Source organism: Mycteria americana, chromosome 7 (genome assembly GCF_035582795.1).
Source record: "Mycteria americana isolate JAX WOST 10 ecotype Jacksonville Zoo and Gardens chromosome 7, USCA_MyAme_1.0, whole genome shotgun sequence".
Classification (NCBI taxonomy): domain Eukaryota; kingdom Metazoa; phylum Chordata; class Aves; order Ciconiiformes; family Ciconiidae; genus Mycteria; species Mycteria americana.
This window is the reverse complement of record NC_134371.1, coordinates 1,707,511-1,725,958: the sequence shown is the minus strand read 5'-3', so window position 1 is coordinate 1,725,958 and position 18,448 is coordinate 1,707,511. Positions and strand designations below refer to the sequence as shown.

Below are 18,448 nucleotides of genomic sequence, written 5' to 3'. Positions count from 1 at the left end.
GACAGTGTGGGCCATAAGCCAAGACAGCATTCATGTGAATAAGGGTTTGCATGTTTAGGACATAAGATTTTGTGCTTCCTCATTAAAAATAACATTGGTAGTTACAAATAAATATGACATACATGCTGTCCACCTGCTAGGTCCCATGAAAAGTTTCCATACTGGTACACCATACACTGGGATAGCTCCTTAAAGTTGCGTGCTGATTCTTCAGTCCACCAGTCTACGAGGTCTCCATTCTCATTAAAATTTCTGCCTGTAATAATATGTTAACAGAATCATGTATACAGGAAGAGAGGTCTTTGATGCAGTAAAAGAGGCAGCAAGTAAGTATAATCACTTATGCAAAAAAATCGCTGTAATGAGGCAGTCATACAGATGATTTTTTTTTTTTTTTTAAGAGGGCTATATTTCAGCAGAGGAGGAAAACACGCTACTTCAGACTGAATCAGAAGATGGGATTAAGGCTCTCTTAGGAAGCCTGGTATGGTTCTGACCTGTGACTGAATGCTGGATTGATCATAGTGCGGGTCTAGAAATGAATGATGTGGCTGGGCAGCAGGTCTGATAGCTAGACCCTTGGGTTCACACCTATGCCAGCCTAGTGACACACCCTGTTCACAATTAGGTGTCGTTTATGATGGTTTTTGATGTACCCTTCGGGAAAAGCAAGAGACCAGCAACTATATTAAAAGCCCCTGTGTGCCGCAGGCCCACATCCTGGGCTGTTGCTGCAGCCTAGCAGCTACAGGAGTGTCTGTGGGATTCTTTGGATAGCACTTTTGGGAGTCACCATGGGGAACAATACTGTAAGGGCTCAGAAATCCAGATTTGGTCTTATACATGGAAACTTCATTTTATCTGCCCCCGGGAATGATTAAGCACTAAAGCATGTAAAACATTCTGTGTATTGTAAGTTTTGTAACTAGAAACTTAGTGCCTTACCGTTGTCATCAAAACCATGTGTGATTTCATGACCGATGACCATGCCTATGCCACCATAATTAAGAGATTTGGGCTGGGATGCACTGAAGAAAGGGGGCTGCAAAATGCCGGCAGGGAAGACTGCAAGAAAAACCACAACGCAATTAAGGCACTGCCTCATTATCCTATGTGCGCAGTGTGAACAGACCATTTTTATGCGCTTCAACCGAAGTCATGCTGTTCCCTCAGATTTACCAGCAACAATAAGTGAATTGACACATGGTAATGGCTGTCGGACAGTAGGAGCAGATCAGCAGGACCACTCCCCTACCCCCTCAAGCCTAGGGTAAAGCAAAATAGCTCTTCAGACGCTTGCAAAATCATGGCCAGCTTTTACTTTGTCTTTGTTACTATTTTACTTTGCAAAAAATCAGTTTACTTTTCCAATTTACAGCACTTGGCATTCTCAGACTCCTGTATCATTATTAAATAAACCTCACAACATCATGAAAAGTGGGAGGGTGTTCCCCTAGAAGAATAAATTATTTGATCATTGCCCCCACCACAAATAAATCTGAGAAAGAGGAATTTGTTCCTCCACTGAAAATATCGGCAACTCCCACTAGAATCAATAAAAATAGGCCAAGCTGGCAATGAAGCAACTGGAACAAAGCAGTTCTTTTCACCTGGTTCTGTGCTCATTTTTCTCGGCTTTTAAGAAACAAATTAGTAAAAAAGAAATCAAGTTGCAACTGTGATCTTTTTATAAATGAAGACTTAAAAAAAATTCTATTAAATATTCAGTTACACTTTAAATCTCATGCAGGCCTCTTCCCTATAATTCAGCCTGTTGCAGCAATATAAAGTATTAATTCTCCCTGTCAATGAGATGTATGTAACTCTACAAAACTTGAACAAAAAAGAGGAATTGGATGACAGTTTTCACAGAACAAAAGAAAGAAAACAGATACTTCTTGCATTTCAGCATAAATCCAGTAGAGTTCTAGTAGTTTCCTTCAAGAGGAGAAAGAACCATGGGAAAACTGAAAAGTAATAAACAGGCTAGAAAATAAACTACTTCTGCTGTCCTGTGCAAACTGCTGCCTACTGTCACAGTAATTCTATTACATTGTCGGTTTGACATGGAATTAAATATCCAAATGTTTTGATGTTACTTTCAGAAAGTATTGATAGTAAAGAGAAGAGTGTAAATGCCATACTGTGTGATGGGCTATTCTGATGACTGGTAAACCAGTGATATCTGGAGCATACAGCATCAGAACGCTGTTCTTTACGGAGATCCCTGCTAGCAAGATGTTTACGCCAAATGATAGGCATCAGTCCTGGTGGCTTGGAATATTACAGCTGTAACTCGCTTGGGGCTCAGCCTGTCTTTTGCTTGAAACCACAGGACCATCTTCCCTCCCTGGAGGCAGACAGTTACCCATGACTTTCAGTTCAGTTTAATTAACACCCTGTCATCTCATCCATTTTTAGAGTAAAATGTCAGAATTCATAGATTTTCTTTATTTTTAACTCCACTCTTCTGAAAACAACTTATTCCATGACTTGTGTTACCTAATGCAGGTCTGAAGTGGACAGGTGTTCCTCCCACAGTGGGATACACTTTGAGTAGAGATTTAAAGAAGAGAGAAGTGCAACTCCTTTGGGGTCTCAAGGGCAGATTGTACTTCTCAGCTTTGTGAACATCCGAGGCAGGAAAAGGCATAAAGTATTTCCCTGTGCAGCCCCGGACAAAAGAAGAGAACATGTTGCTTTTCTTCCTGAACATGTTTGAGAACAGGAACGCCTTTACCAGGACTGACTCCGTTGCACAGTATCCTCCCAACAGCCAGAAGCATGGGTCAGTTCAATTTTGCATACCTGCCTGTGGGTCAGAGGTCACTGGTACCTAAAGGAACATATGGTGGGCTACCTTACTACCAGCAGCTCAGCTGATTTTTTTTGAGGTTGAGTGGCATCCTTATGATCAGTGCTGCTGATGGAACAGTGAAGATCAGACCATATTAAAATGTAGTAATAGAGCTCTAAATTTCCTACACGTCATGCACAGAACTCCTCTTTAGAGGGATTTTTTTTAAAGCGTAATACTAAGCTAATTCAGACATCACTGTAAAGATCAGACTGCTTGCTTTATCCTGTGGCATGCCATAGCCAAAGGATGAGGTAAGAATTTATGGCTCATATTAACTGCCAGTCACCAGTTTGAGTCTTCCAAATCATGATTCCTTTTCTAAAAATTGCTGAAAAGACCTATTTTAAACGAAGCCTTCTGAGCAGATTTTTGTGCTAAATGTTCAGTAATGAGCTAAATGCTCACTTAGCTTTACCACCTGCCAAACTGACTGCACTCTCTTGCCAGCCTTAAGCAAGCAGTGCTGGTCAGTTAAGTCAACACAATTTTGTCTCTATGAAGTCTATCTTGGATTTTACAATGCTTATTTCGTGTTTTACCTTTAGAACCCACTGCAAAGCCAGAATAGTTTGGGTTAACCGGAAAAGTCCATGAACCTTGGCAAATATCACCAAAGTTTTGACTAGGGCATGAAACCTAAAAATAGGTGAATACTGTAGCTGCTGAATTCCTATGCAAATGGCACCGCACCAGTAGTCTGTTTGTAGTGGGCTGTATTCTCTTGTCCTGTTTATGTCTGCACCAATACAAGGAGTTTTCTGCATGCCTCGTCATTCTTGCCTGCATGATGTTGAGGCTGACAATGCTGCAGTCCCATTGCCCAAAACAGTACTCTCTGTGATTCTGAAAGTGCAAGCTATCACAAAGACACAGGCGACTAGTAGGAGAAGTCAGGATCATATTTGCAGAAGTCTGCTTAACAGATCACCTGACTCAGTAAAATCTAAAAATTCAGGACTGCAGGACTCGTTTTTATCTTCTTCAATGCTTCAGTGGGGACAGAAATAATTAAAAAGGAAAAATCCTTTTGGAAAGCTTGGCTTAGTTTGTTGATTTCTTCCATTATAAACCTGATGCTATTCCTTTAAACCTGCACTTGCAGAATCAAGACTTAGGTGATCAGGGGTGCTAGATGAACTTTATTTTTTTGCACAGAAAATAGCGACTGTGCAAATGTTAGTATGCTGTATTAAACATACTGTGTAAAAACTGGAAGAAAACTGCATCCATTTGGCTTAGTGCAGCTGTGCTTGCAGACTGAACAGCAGGGAGTGCTTTTTGCCATGTAATGAACTATGATACTTAGTCCCAAAATAAAGCTTCCGATTGCCTCTGGTGCTACTGGAAGTCCTGCTGGCAGTGGCAGTCTTGCAGATCAGTGACATTATTTTTGACATTAGTATTATAAGAGCCCAGTGGAAGAGAGTACCTGACATTTTTCACTGTGATTTAATGGTTCGTTTGATAACAGAAGTGGGACTATATCGGAAGCCATTACTGAAGACTGAAAAGAAGTGGTAATTTCATCCCTGGCAATGAAAATAATGTCTCCACCAAATATTTTCTTTGGAAGCCTTCATAAATAAACAAGAAATAATATTGTTTCATTTCTGTGCAGAGCCCTGCAGGACAAGGTTTTTTCATTTTTGAGAGACTTGTTTTCAGGAGTTATACATGGATCATAGTACCTCACTAATGGCTTAGAAAGGACACCGCGATTTATGAAATGTGGATAATAACAATATTTGCAGAACGGGTATGACAGAAATATCGTGAGGCATAATTAATGTTGTAAAATATTTTGTGACTCTTGAAAGACTGCACCACTGTGAAGAGAGCTGGTACGGTTGACAACATGAGAAACCTCAGTGCTCCCATGTGGTTCTAATCTGTAGCTATAATGGATTTTTTTTATTATTTCTTTAAAAGCATTTTAATGCTTTCTCTTCTATTTTAAGTTATTTTTAACCATGGGTGGTTTTGGGTAGGCTGACATTAGAAATGTTTATACTCAAAAGCATTACGAAAACTATTTCATTGTATGGAACTTTTCTTTTACTTTTTAAATCTGATTTTTTCTTTGGTTTAATCTACCAGGTTACCATTTTCATTTTTCCAACATAAAAGAAGCAGAATTACATGACACACCAGACAGTGAACTTGAAGTCATGTGGCAGACTTTAAATCTTGAGAAGAGCAGTTAAGGATGCCTCAAGATTCCTTAAACTTTTCTTAAGCCATATGTAAAGAATGTATGTTAGAACTTTGCATTTAAGATAGCTAACAGTTAAGACTTGCAATTGAAATGGGACTACTTAAAGTAATACTAGTGTGGAGCTCTTACATACTGTGGTTCATAATTAGATCTTGAAGTGCTAGAGACAAGATAGCCGGTGAGAGATTTTCTGAGTAAACTTTGTCTTTTGGGAAATGCTGGTTTCATTAAGCCCCAAATGTTTTGTTCCAACTGTCATGATTATTTTTACGTAGAGAAGGTGGTGACAGACCCATGTCTGTCACGAGACATGTTTCTGTCTGCTTGGGACTTGAAGCAGCTCTGGAACAGTGACCATATGCTCCAGAAGCAGTGACCCCGTAAGTTCCTGGTCCCATGCAGCATGGGACAGTTGGCTCAGCACAGCTTATGTGAAGCTGATTGCTGTAGTCTGTCTTCTGAGCACTAGATCCTACAGCTGTGTATGGGAAAGTGCTGGAGATGAGGAAATAGAAAATGAGAATGAGCTGGTTTTTGCACTAATATTCCAGCATTATTTCATCACTGAATGTAGAACATCTGTTGCCTTGATAATAGGACATTTGTTTTAGACTGGTCACGCTCTCTGTAATTACTCTTACGGAAAGCAAAGTGTACTGCTTCATGAGAAAAGGCATGGGGGTCTGTGATTCTGGCCTACCATGTGAAATGTTACCAGATTCTGAGCAGTTCAGTCAATGGACTGGTGTATTCGTTAACCAGCAGGATGAAATTTAACATCCTTCCCAAAGCCATACAAATAAGCTTGTACAAAGGGACTGTGAAGGGGCTATAAGGAATGGAAGCCACATGTACTCTATGGCAGTAAGTTCTGCGACTTTCTTTTAGTCAGTGTTTCCTTCAGGTGAAAGTGGTACTGTGCTCCCTGTTCATCCCTTAAAAAAAAAAAAGGGCTGGGGCCACCAAGTTTACTTGGTCATTAAACGTCTAAGCCACTCCACACTGCTGTTGCTTTCATGGCTGAATCCCAAGCCCCTGTCCTTGTTCTGCACAAAGGCAATTTAAAACACGAGGAGATGAAAACATGAATGAAACCTCTGATTTTGCTGCACTGAGGCCCTTCTGCAACCCCCGTAATATTAAGATAATTTCACTTCTTGATTTTAAAAATACATACGTGCATATATAACTAATTTGGCCATTAAATCTGTATCCAGTTAATAAGTTGGTAATCCTTACCTATCTGATTTCTACTTGCTGAATAAAAAGCATTGACAACCGCAGCTCCACTTATCCACCTAGTAACAACAGAAGAATAAATGTTAGAATTTCAGTTCTTAATGGCAGAGTTAATGGTTACTAGAACAAACCTAGACACTGAATCACAGAACCATGGAATAATTGAGGTTGGAAGGTACTTTTGGAGATGACTGTCAAGTCCAGTGCCCCAGTGTGCTCAGCCTCTCATCGTATGTCAGACACTCCAATCCCTTAATCATTTTAGTAGCCCTTTCCCTTCATTTTTCAAACTGATTAACAATGATACTTAATTTTTGTTTCTATTTCCTGTTTATTTTTGTTTCTCTTTGCCTGTACTGCAGCATTGTACAGACAAAATTTCCCATATAAAGAAACTGAAACACAGAATCTGAGTTATTATGGCATCTAAATATTTGGAGATAATGGAACTTTTTTTAAGACTGTTTACTTAAAAGGATCTCTGTGTCACCTATCATTGTCATATATACAGTTATCTCAAATACCAATACATTATGAAGATCAGATTAGAGACTATTACAATTTTTTCCTTAACACAGTTTCTTGAGGAATGAAGGCACATGCAAAGATCATCATGAGCTCTTGTGGCAGAGGCATGACTTGATTCACAGTCCTATGGTTGAACTTAAATAATACCTACTTTCCTTGATGATGGCTCTAAGCATTACTTTTGGGTCCATCTCAACACATGGGAAATAATGAGTTTTAACTCTTTTTTTCTTAGCTTACAGTTTTACTGACTTTCATCAGTGATCACCTAATGAAATTCCTAGAATCACAAGCAGGGCTAGTGTTTTGATGTGGGTCATTATTGTACACATTTAATAATATTTCAGAAAAGATGTCAGAGAAAATGAGATAACAGTTCTACAAAAGAAAATAGCTGGGCCTTACCCCACTGAAGTTGTATTTCCTGGCTCCGTGCTCTCTGAGTGAAATTAATTTCTATGACAAATGATCTATTTGATAACTGTATTGCATATGCCAATCATAAGGAATGCAAAGTATTCTGACAGTGACTATTGCTTGATTAAGTGAAAATGAATTTGCAGAATAAATTATAACTATCAGAGGATAATCAATTGTGGTTGATACTTCCAGGCTCATTTTAGGTAATCTTTGACTGCAATTAAACTTATAGTAGTTACTCCTAACTAATATACACTTGAGAGAACAAAATAGGAGTTGTGTTAAATCAAGCTGAAGCAATTGAACAAGCCAAGCCCAAACACAGCTTAAAGTTAAAATAGAGCAGAAGTGAGGTGGCTCTTAGGTGGAACATAAATTTTCAGTTAATGATATGTAAATACAGAACAGCAAAAGCCACAGTTGGAACTATTTATCCACAATAATGAGTGTAGTTCTGAAAAGCTCTGACATAGTATTTGGAAAATTCATAGTGGTCATTCCAGAGGTGTGAAGTATATACTTCATCTTCTGAAAAGGTGAGTTAGAAGATGCAAGATGTCTGACTATAAAGAGTCTGAACAGTTGCAGGTTTTGATTTTTTTTCCTTAAAAAAGCAGTCTGGAACAACACTATGAAAATTATAAAGTAATTAAAACCAGAAACACAGAATTATAGAATAACTTAGGTAAAAAGGACCTTTAGAAGTCATATGGCCCCATGTGAAGCTAACTAGATCAGGTTGCTTAGAGGCTTGTCCATTCAAGATTGGAGTATCTCCAAGGACGGAGATTCGGAGATCTCACAACCTCTCTGGGTCTTGTTTGACCACCCACATGGCATGCTCCAGCTTGTGTCTCTTCCCACTTGTCCTGTCACTGTGCATCTCCAAGAAGAGTCAGGCTTCTCTATATCACCTCCCATTAGGCAGCTGAAGACAGCAATAAGACTTCCCCTTAGTCTTTTCTTTTTTAGGCTGTACAAAGCTAGTTCTCTTATCCTTTCCTCAACATAAATCCAGCTCTGCAGCCCTTAATCAAATGAACAGTCTTGCAAAGTTAGCATGGTCTATGGTGACCGCAGTCATTTTTCTGACTTGGTTTAGATTAACTTCCAAATGGTTCAGAGCTGAGACAAGAAGAGTAGCCAGTACAGCTAGGGAATGTGCTGTGTTAGTCTTTTGGTACATCTACATTCTACGTTAATATTCTAATTCAGAGCAGGAGTACATTTCTGAAGTAAGTTCCTGCTCATCGTCATTTAATCATGCTTTCTCTTTTCTCATGCAGTCTCTGAGCCAGAGAAACAAAATTCTCAGGGATGAAATTCATCTTTCAGATGAACTTAATTACAAAGCTGCTCTCCAGGAGTCCACTTAATCCACTCCAGGAGCTAAGGGACCAGACTAGATGTACTCCACAATACTTACTCTACATGACTCTACACCATCTCCCAATTTCTTTGCCCTACTTGCTAATGTAGGTCCAGCCTTTGAGAAATGCGCAATGCCCTTTTAGCTGCCCTCTTTATGGAGGAAAAAGTGCAGTAGGAAGGTTATTAAATCATCACTGATTACCCTCCAAGTACCTCCTCCTGTGGAAACTGGATGAAAGACTATACACAGTATTTTTAAATACTTACTCGTCTTTGTCCACCTTTTCTCTAAGCTTTTTCAACCTTTTCTTCTGGGTAAACACTAAATTTTGAATAATGTTTTCAAAGTATTCTTCTTCTTTGTAGTTCAACTAAAAAGAAAGAGGGAAAAGTACTTAGTGGTGGTGTTACTGATTTGCAATAAAAGACACATGGATCTGGAAAAATCTTGTCTTAAGCATGATGAGCTAGGCAACGCGTTTTTAAGAGTATTTTTTGATCTACAGTTAGAACTTGGTTTGCAGTGCTCTGCTACATCACAGAGTTGATATTGTAGCTGGATATATGTTAGCAGCTGTATAATTTTTTCCAGAGATCTTTATTCCCTCTTTATGTATATATTTTGATTGGAGTTCAGCATTTGTTGGTTTTGACCCTAACCTCTTGGAGCTGCCCACTTGAAACCAGTAGCTACCAGCTTGGTAAGCTGCAATTCCACCTTAGAAAGAACACGAATAAGGCTCAAATGGTGTTTTAAAAAGCATACTTTGATTATATGCCTGTATTTTTCAAAATTAAACCTTTGACTTCTAAGACATACTCTGCCTGAACATACATGTATACTAAATACATTAATGGAGTTACTCTTACAAATGAACCTACAAGGTAAAAGAATACTGAGGTCACACTGGCAGTGAAAAACTCAGATGCAGTTTAAATTATACGGGTCGTCCAATGTCCTACTCCAGGGACTAATTCCAATCCATGGATAAATAGGCACAGTTACTAAGTTATGTGTACTTGCATCCACTTCAACCGGTGTTACGGCAATCCGTGGCAGATTTAGAAATACTGGACTGAACACCATTGGCTCCATGTTTTATTCTAGCATAATTCCTCTGGAATTTATACATTCCCTTGAAATACCGTCAAAAACTTATCACCATTTGTACTGGATCAGGTGTACTACACTGGCTTTTAGTATGTCCTTGTTTACACTTGTGCAATGGAGCACAAGAGTGAGGAGTTCTGCACAGATGCATATGGTTCGGCTTGGCTATGAAGGCAAAGTCACCGTTTTTTCTCTTAAGACGCTTTTCTAATTACACCGCCTGTTGTGGATACTTACCTCCTGGTACTCACTGTTCAGCTTATTGTTATCGGTCACGATCTCATCTGGATAACCAATCCTCTCTCTAATTGCTGTTGCCTAGGGACAAGATCATTTGATATCCATAGCAAATCCAGCCATATTTTTACATCAATCATGAGTTAGATAGTAAATGCAATATGGAAGCAACTGCAGAAAACCCAGGATATTATAGATAGTTTTTGTTTACAGTTTTTTATTCCTTGAAAGCACTGTAAAGTTTATGGTTAATTATAACAATGGAAAATTCTAGAAAGTGTGTTCTGTTCCTTCCTTTGTAAGTAAACTTACAGAAATGTGCACAAGACAGCCAAACATACTTCAGCTATGCTTTTGAGTTGAAAGGCTGGTTTAAACAAATAGTAGAAATCCTGAAATATTTGACATATTTTACAGCATGCAAAATAGAAATAAAATTAATAACTGGATGTTTTTTAACTTCAGTACATTATAGGAAAACACATTTACAAATTTCCAGAAATTTGTACCGTTTGACTCACTTTGGGTCTGTATCCATATTTCTTAACTAGCTCCCACATCTACACTGGAGTGAAATAATTCATTTAAATGTTCACAGATTTTGACAATTTGAAGTCTTGAACAAAGTTTTTTAACCCAAGCCTTACTCAGTTTCTTTTGATAGCCAAGTATTGATTGGTATTTGATGGCAATGTCAGGAGTAATTAAAAAAACCGAACAAATGATTCTTTAGCACTTCTTTCTACTATTTCCATATAAATATGTCTCAATAAATTTAGCAGTAAAATCACATTATTTCTACAAATAGTCTTCTGATGTAGGCTATTCCCACAAACAAGTGAACATTATAAGCAATACGTGGAGTGTGTGTGGGATTTTGATCCTAACTTTTCAGACAGTTTGCATCTCATTTTGTCAAGTAAATTGTTCGTAACAGTGGAAGTATTTCATAGACTTTGTACGTATACTGTCTATGTCTCATCATAGTACAGAATTTATTTAGGATTTTCAGTTTACTACCTGACTTACCCTGCCATTCCTGATCTGAAGTTACTGTGTGGTTGTAACTGATCAGTGTGTAGCTATGGAAATAACACTAGGAATGTACATAAGCACCGGTTCATATAACTGCATCTTTACTGTCTGATCACATCAGAATCAGTATAAGCTCACTGGATGCTGTGACTGTCTTAGCTATCGGGTGCAATCGTAGCTTTTTCTGGACTTTACCATCTGGAATTGTTTGATAAACCACTAATATTTTGATAGTTATTTTAAATGTTTTTTCCTAAGATTTTCTAACACAAAATTCTGGAGGAAAATGCCAGGTCTCGCTCTATAATTAATAAAACCATTATATTTCCCAAGCTTTTTTAAAATTAAATTTTAATAATAAATTATCATTAAAACCACAAAATTGAAGATTTTTTATTATCTCTACAGTATAACAAAATAGAGGTGTAATAAATAGTTCTTTCAGTTGCTTTACTCCCAATTCAGGGTTCTCCACAACTGATTCGTGTAACTTACTCTAGACTTACATGAACTGTCTGAAGCTACGTCTTCCCTTAAAGGAGAACTCACTGATGATGTCCAGCCCTGGGTTTGACTTTCTGTTTTTCTCCTATTGCTTCTAAGAGCTGGTCAAATCACCATAAATCATTCCTTCTCATTTTCAGTATTACTTTCTTGTAGATATTCATTATCTAGCCCCTTAATCGCCGATTTGCCTGGAATGTCTTAATCTTGTATACAGATTCCTCCTATTTTGTGCGCTTATCTCCACAGAGACCCCCTCCCATGTAATCTGGATCTGATATAGGAAGTCTGTAAGCTGCTGTGCCTACATAAACACAAATACATGTGGGTTTGTGTATATAAACTAATGATAGATGTTACTGCTTATTTTTTTCAGGAAAAACAATTGAAATACTGATTTTTACAGAAATACACAACATTACCAATATTTAAGACTTAACTTACTTTTTGTTCTGCTTTCTTTTTGGTTTCTGCATCCATCCAGGTAAGTTCATCTAAGGTTTTTATAAAAACATCACGTATATCTGCAATCATTTCCTCAACCTTGGAAAAAACATCAGGATGTTACAAATCCACATAAAATGATCCAATTATTTTTCCACACTCATAGCTTGTTTATTACGGACTTGTTTTTCCTGCACTAGCTGCTTGAGTGTATGCTGTTTGCAGGCCACACTCAAAATCTGGAGCTCAAGGTAAGTAGTACTTTTAACCTGTCGTGCGGGAGGAAGGGGAATGGGCATGAGCTCACAAGGCAATGCAACTTAGGTTACAATCTGTCAGATATCCGTCCACTGGATGTTGGGCATCTGATCAAATTATTGTGTAGATGTCAACCACAAAAAATGGTATACCTTAAGCCTGGATTACAGTAGGAGGGATAGGAGGAGACTAAGGCTTAACTCCAGGTTAATTTTCAGCAATTTTCTGTGTGACTGAAGACAAACAGAAATAACTGATTGTCCCTGCGCCCCGTGTTGGCAGGATGTGAACTAGCGTCAGTCTCACAGAACAAGCAGTGACTGTTCATTTCAGTAAGTGCTGTTCCTTGGGCGCGCGTACGGGCTTGCGCACGGTCCATTGCTAATGTGCCAGCGGTGCTGTAGGCTCAAGGCTGGCTCACAGATCAAGTGGAGCAGGCAGGTGCCTCTCTCCCTCCAAACACGCGCATGTAATCTTCATATTTCACACGTTACTTCACACGGTGGTCATTTGCTTGGAAAGCAGGCCAGCTCAAGACAAGTAATGCAGAAGTACTCAGGTGCAAAGGAACGACTCTCCTAGCACATACATTCTTGTTACTCCTCAGTGGTACACTGATTGACAAGCAAATCTGAAGGTTAGTTTTTTTTAGAAAGTGAACCTGCTATATGGAAAAGGTTAATAAAAAGTGTAATCAAAGCTGTGCAAAGAACTGCACAGTAAGTGACAAGCGATGCTTAGATGGCACAGAGGTTAAGTTTGCTAAAAGCTTTACCACATGTTTACTGTCTCCAGCAAACGCTTCCTGTACATATAATCGTCCCACTGCATTCTCCATGTTGCCATTGACATAGTTTGCGCAACGACGCCAAACAGCAGTTTCGGATGTTGTGCCGTAAAGTGCCTGTGAAACATAAACATTAGGTGAAATAGAGACATCTAGGGCCACATAAAGTAAAGCAGAATGGTGACTGGCAGACGTGTGTTTCAGAGGAGCCTAGTTGACCTTAAATACATGCATTTAATTCACATTTGTGTTTATGGCACTTAAGTGTGGCAGTATGGCAGGCAGTATAGCTCTGTAATAGGAACATCTGTGACACGCTGAGGAAATATGAGAATCATTAGCAATATTCTTTATCCTTCCAAAACATGAAAGGTAGAGAGAAGAAAACTACTCTAAAAGCTAAGAATGGGAGAGCTTAAAAAGGAATACCCTGACACAAAACACCAAATACAGGGATCTGTATTGCAGTTCCAGCTTGGACACAGCCATTGTGATTATGCAGCAAATTAATTTCTGCAGTGGTAAGTTTGTGTTTTCCACCCAACCAGCAGCTTCTGTCAGAGCCTCCCACCTTTGGGAGCTTGCAAAGTAGAAGCTCATTTACTCTGTGTGATGTTGCTACAAGGTATGCAAGGATTTTGGCATGATAATTTGTAAATATGTGATAAAGCTGAGCAGATAATATAATGGTATGACACTTGAATGCAAGGAATATGACAGTGTCATTATAGGGCAACTCTCTGAAATCATATCCTATAATGAAGTTTATACTCCATAATGAAGCAGCTCCCCTTCTCTTCGGAGGTACAGATCAATGACTTTTGGTGTTAAAAGCTCTGTAACTGCTACACCTTGAACTGAATTACGTGTATTGAAAAGGAAAATTACTAATGTTTCTTTTCATCCTAAAGCATTAGGGACACAGGAATTGTCTTTTGAAAACGGTACCAGTACAACACAGCACAGAGATATCTACTGCAGATCTCTCTGAAGAGCCTGTGATGTTGGAGCTTTTTGTCACTCGTTACTGACAAATAGCTGAATAGACTAGAAAATCTGTCAGTCCTTAATCTGTTTCTTTCTTAGATACTCCCTGCACACATACAGGCTGCATCAGCAGTCGTTTGCTTAAATAGCGAAAGCTTATATAGCAAAAGTAAATACAAGCCCTCTCCCCCAGAACTTAAAGCAAAACCAGTACTAAACATTAGCAGTACTGAGCTTAATTAAATTAATAACTAATTCAGAGTGACCATGCAACAAACATTCTGATAGATCACTTTGTGCTGCTCAAGCTTATCCTAGTCAGTCATCGTTCAGTGGTCTCAGCATGACTTGGGTAGAGGGCTACTTCAGACGTGCATGGTGGGCTTGCATCAGACCAGGATTGCACTTCACAGGAACCCTGAGATAGACTCTTTTTAAGTAAGCCTAGTGTCACCAGAGGAGCACAAGAAAAAACAAAGTGGTGCTTTCTATGGCAACAGAAACTTACGTGCTTATTAGTAAAAATAACATGCAATTCAAATGCATTACTGTGGATTCGTACTTGTACAGTGCTGATGCATCTGAAATTACACCTCCTGATCTCATGGGGCATACATTCTCAACTACAACATCGTAGGGAACACAGTTTTTTTCTCTTTAAATAAATCTTGGGGAAAAAAAGACACTGATGTGTTTCTTCTGGTGGGAGTAATTGTATCCTGCGGATACAGTTCCAGTAGCTGTAAGTATTAAACTAGTGTCGTGGTACTACTCTGCATGCTCTTCCCCCTGTGCATCTGGGCTTCTGGACAGTAGATGTGCTGGAAGGGCACAATTTTGAACAAATGTTACACTGAAAACTGACAATTTGATGTTGAGATGGAGAACCAAATATAAGTGATTTAGAGTGACAGTATGGCCCCTCAGTAACACACATAGGCCCATCTACACGTGCAGTCTAGTCATCTGTTGAGATCTTTTTGCTGATTTCTTAAGGAAGTGGTTGCAGATCCAGTGCTCTTTGTGCTGGGCTCTGGCACTTTCTGTAACACGTTTTAAGCACTCTGTATTTAAAGCAGATGGAGATTTGAATGAGTAAGTGACCAACTAGCCACACAACCCAGAAAACAAATGGTATGGGAGATTCATGGAATGCTAGAACTGTCCTGACATTTATGTTTGAAAGCAAACTTAACAAAACAAATGCTAGTTTATTTCCACTGCATTTAGTGTGAGAAGCTCCAGCTATACTATATCATATATCATTAATTAATTAGCAGACAATTGTGTGTTTTTATACATAGACTATGGTAAAATCTTTTTCTGTTTTTCTTTCAAACTTTGACATTTTTCTAAATGAAACTTCCTCAGTGAGGTCCTAAGATGTAGTGGGGGATGACATTAGTTTATAGAGTGCAAAACATAGTATTCCCTGATGATGCAGACTAAGCAAATATGAAGCTTTACATTAAAATAGTTTCATACTTTAGAGAGGAGGGGAAAAAGCCAAATAATCAATGAATAAGACTGCCCTGTTCAGATATATAAAACTGACCAAACTGAACGTTCGTTGACTTCCTCCAGTAATTATTATCTTTTTCTGTAACAAGCAGAATCTCCTTAAAAAGCTGGATATGTGTGTTAAAGTATTTCTTATGTCACTAACAGATATAACAAAATGGCCTTAACCTTTTTTAATGGAGCTGAGCAAACTTACAAAGTAGAAAGTTCTACTGTGGAAATACAAAGGACTCCCATCGCCAGTCTGTTTGTGCAAGTGCTCAGCATTTCCTTAAAAGCACTAAAATAACTGCAGGATCAAATGATTGAAAAACAAGATTGGGCCCATAATGCTTGACTTTGAATGTATCACTTCGGACGCTGAAGAGTTTGTAACAAATCAGTCAGAACTGTAGAGTAATCATTTGCAAATAAGTGGGACTGTTCTGTTATAAAAATGCAGATTAATTTGGATTCAGGAAAACATGGAGACCAAGTACCAGAACAGGGCTTTTCAAAACCACTCCAGCTATCAAACATATATCGTATAAATTATCTGTACACTCCAGCAGAAGCTTCAGCTAACACCTTTAGCTTTTGTGTGCAAAATTCAAAATACATTAAATTTTTATATACTACAAGTACATAAAAAATTATCTTTTGTGGTTCACAAAAGTAATCTTTACAACTGAAAAAGAGATTAATTTCTGCACCTTACGAAAAGCATTCCTTGTGTCCTTGTAGTTACGGCTTAGGCTGTTGACAAGATCCATTACGAATCGCCAGATCATATAATTTTGAAGGTCTCTGTTTAACAAAACAAGAATAATAAGCTGGTAATGTTTTCAGGCTTTTTAAGTTTATTGGAAATAAAATTACAAAATTTTATTACGGAAATAAATTTTATTTTGGAAATAAAATTACAAAAATACCTAAAACACCTACCTGGGAGTGTATTTATTGAGAATAGACTTCAGCCTGATAAGGTATTCTGGATCATAAACAATGACATGTTCGGTATTCTCAACGTTAATTTGTACAGTTGACATTATATCATTAATGAATTTTGACCAGTTGAATACCTGGAAAACCAATACACATTATTATATGGTTAAATCATACAGAAATGTTATTTAGCTGTTTTTTCCAGTTTAAATATGTTTGCATAACACAAATGCTTTGCCTTTAATTTTCCTAATACCTGCACTACTCGTAAATGGAGTCATCATAATAATAACTGATCTGAGATAATCTATATCCTCTGTGCTCTAAAATCCTGTTAAAATAGGGTGGTATTTAGCAGAAAAGGTCAAGACATTGTTTTGATTTCAGACTAACACAATTAAAAATGTTATGACCCCTTCCTTTTAGCCTGGAAAAGCAGAAAGGGTACATTAAGTAAAATTTTCAGTTGCCTTTTTGCTGTATTTGGCTAAGAACTTTTAAATCAAAGCATGACTAACAGCCTGATTTTCAGCACAGTATGTCTCTGTATCTATGGGGCAATAAGACTGGTGGTACACTTGACAATCCATTCTGAAGCATATGGTAAGGACTTGTTCTGAAGTACACTGAAGTCCATAAAAGGATTTATGTTAATAGGCTTTAAAACAGACACACTAAATCCACTATCTATAATGAATTTTCCTCTGCACGCCACAGTACTAGATACTGGAGAAGTAACTGATTTGATAGCAGGTCAGTCTGCAGCATGCTGTGACCGACAATTCTCAGATGAAGGTTAGAGTTCTTGTTCGTTTTCTGCCTCTCTGGTCCTAAACCCCCATTTTCTTTATGCTGGTATTCACCTTTATGAGAGGCCCACATAACTTTCGTGACCCAGTACCTATGAAAATGGTTTTCTGTTAAGTTTTCATTCTGTAGTGTCCATCTAGTCTGAACAGAGCATTATTTCAGTGCGTGGGCACTCTCAACTGGAAACTCTTACTAGTTTGCTGGTAAGAAAAATAATTTCCCTTTGATAAGTCTTTAGTTAGTAATATCATGTGCCTCAGACAGTAGATGGGTCAAAGGACTGACTGGAGAACACAGAGTCATTCTCTTGCTCACTAAGTGAATGCAGATTATGGTCACCGCTCGGCTGCACAGCACTGGGATCTGAGCCATGCAGCCGTGCTGTAAGTGAGCAAAGAAGCCAGACTGCATGCAGCCACGTCGCTGTTCCTCCATCACATAGCCCAAAGCAACAGAGCAGTATTAATGGGCAGTTATAACCTCTGCATTCCTCTACCCAGGAAGTTCACGCCTGCAGCTGATGCTAAGTATTTTCACAAGTATTAAGTGTGTACTTGTCTGTATGATACCAGCTGAGAGAGACAGATCCTTCGGCTTGGAATACTGTAGATTGTACAGTGTTATATATTCCTCCGATTTCTCCCTTCACTTTTTTAGTAAATGACACTAATGTTACAGCTAACTCTATACACTGCTTCAGATTCTCCATAGTGGCCCAAGGTTTCCTAATCCATGGCCTCTGTGGACCACCGGTTGACTGAGAAAATGATTCAGAGCAGAAGCTGAAAATCATCATCAAAACTCTAGAGCTACTCAGTGCTTTTACCATGTTGGGTAGGTACTCATTTTAGTAATGAAAAGGAAGGTGTTACATTTAAGAAAAACAAATAATCTTTTTACTTTTTTTCATAAATTTTTTTTTGTTAATTTTTAAAATTTTTGTTACGCCTGTTACTTTGAAAAGTATTGGTGATTTTTCCCCAGTCTGTATCTTTTGAGAGGAAAGTTTTATTGGAAGAGGTAACGTCTTTCATCAGACAAACTAATGTAGCTGAGGAAAGTAGATAAGCTTTCAGGAATAGAATCACTTCAGGTTTGAAAGAGAAGCATCAAACTTCAAGCTAATCTTGGGAATAATTGCTGTTCTATCCTTAGACCATTACAACGCTACCAACTCCCATCATGTGTCTTTTGAGC

At 38.3% G+C, this 18,448-nt stretch overlaps 1 protein-coding gene across 2 annotated transcripts in view; it reads right to left on the bottom strand.

The window, feature by feature from the left end:
• MME (membrane metalloendopeptidase) overlaps positions 1-18,448 on the bottom strand; it is a 53,539-nt gene that overhangs the window by 10,920 nt on the left and 24,171 nt on the right. For both annotated transcript variants that reach the window (XM_075506748.1, XM_075506749.1), the window contains 9 exons: positions 16,442-16,578; positions 16,210-16,303; positions 12,998-13,126; positions 11,965-12,063; positions 9,982-10,062; positions 8,901-9,004; positions 6,315-6,373; positions 946-1,065; positions 123-256 (listed from right to left, as the gene is read on the bottom strand). In XM_075506748.1, coding sequence (XP_075362863.1) covers positions 123-256; positions 946-1,065; positions 6,315-6,373; positions 8,901-9,004; positions 9,982-10,062; positions 11,965-12,063; positions 12,998-13,126; positions 16,210-16,303; positions 16,442-16,578 — 957 coding nt within the window. The remainder of the gene's footprint in view (positions 1-122; positions 257-945; positions 1,066-6,314; positions 6,374-8,900; positions 9,005-9,981; positions 10,063-11,964; positions 12,064-12,997; positions 13,127-16,209; positions 16,304-16,441; positions 16,579-18,448) is intronic.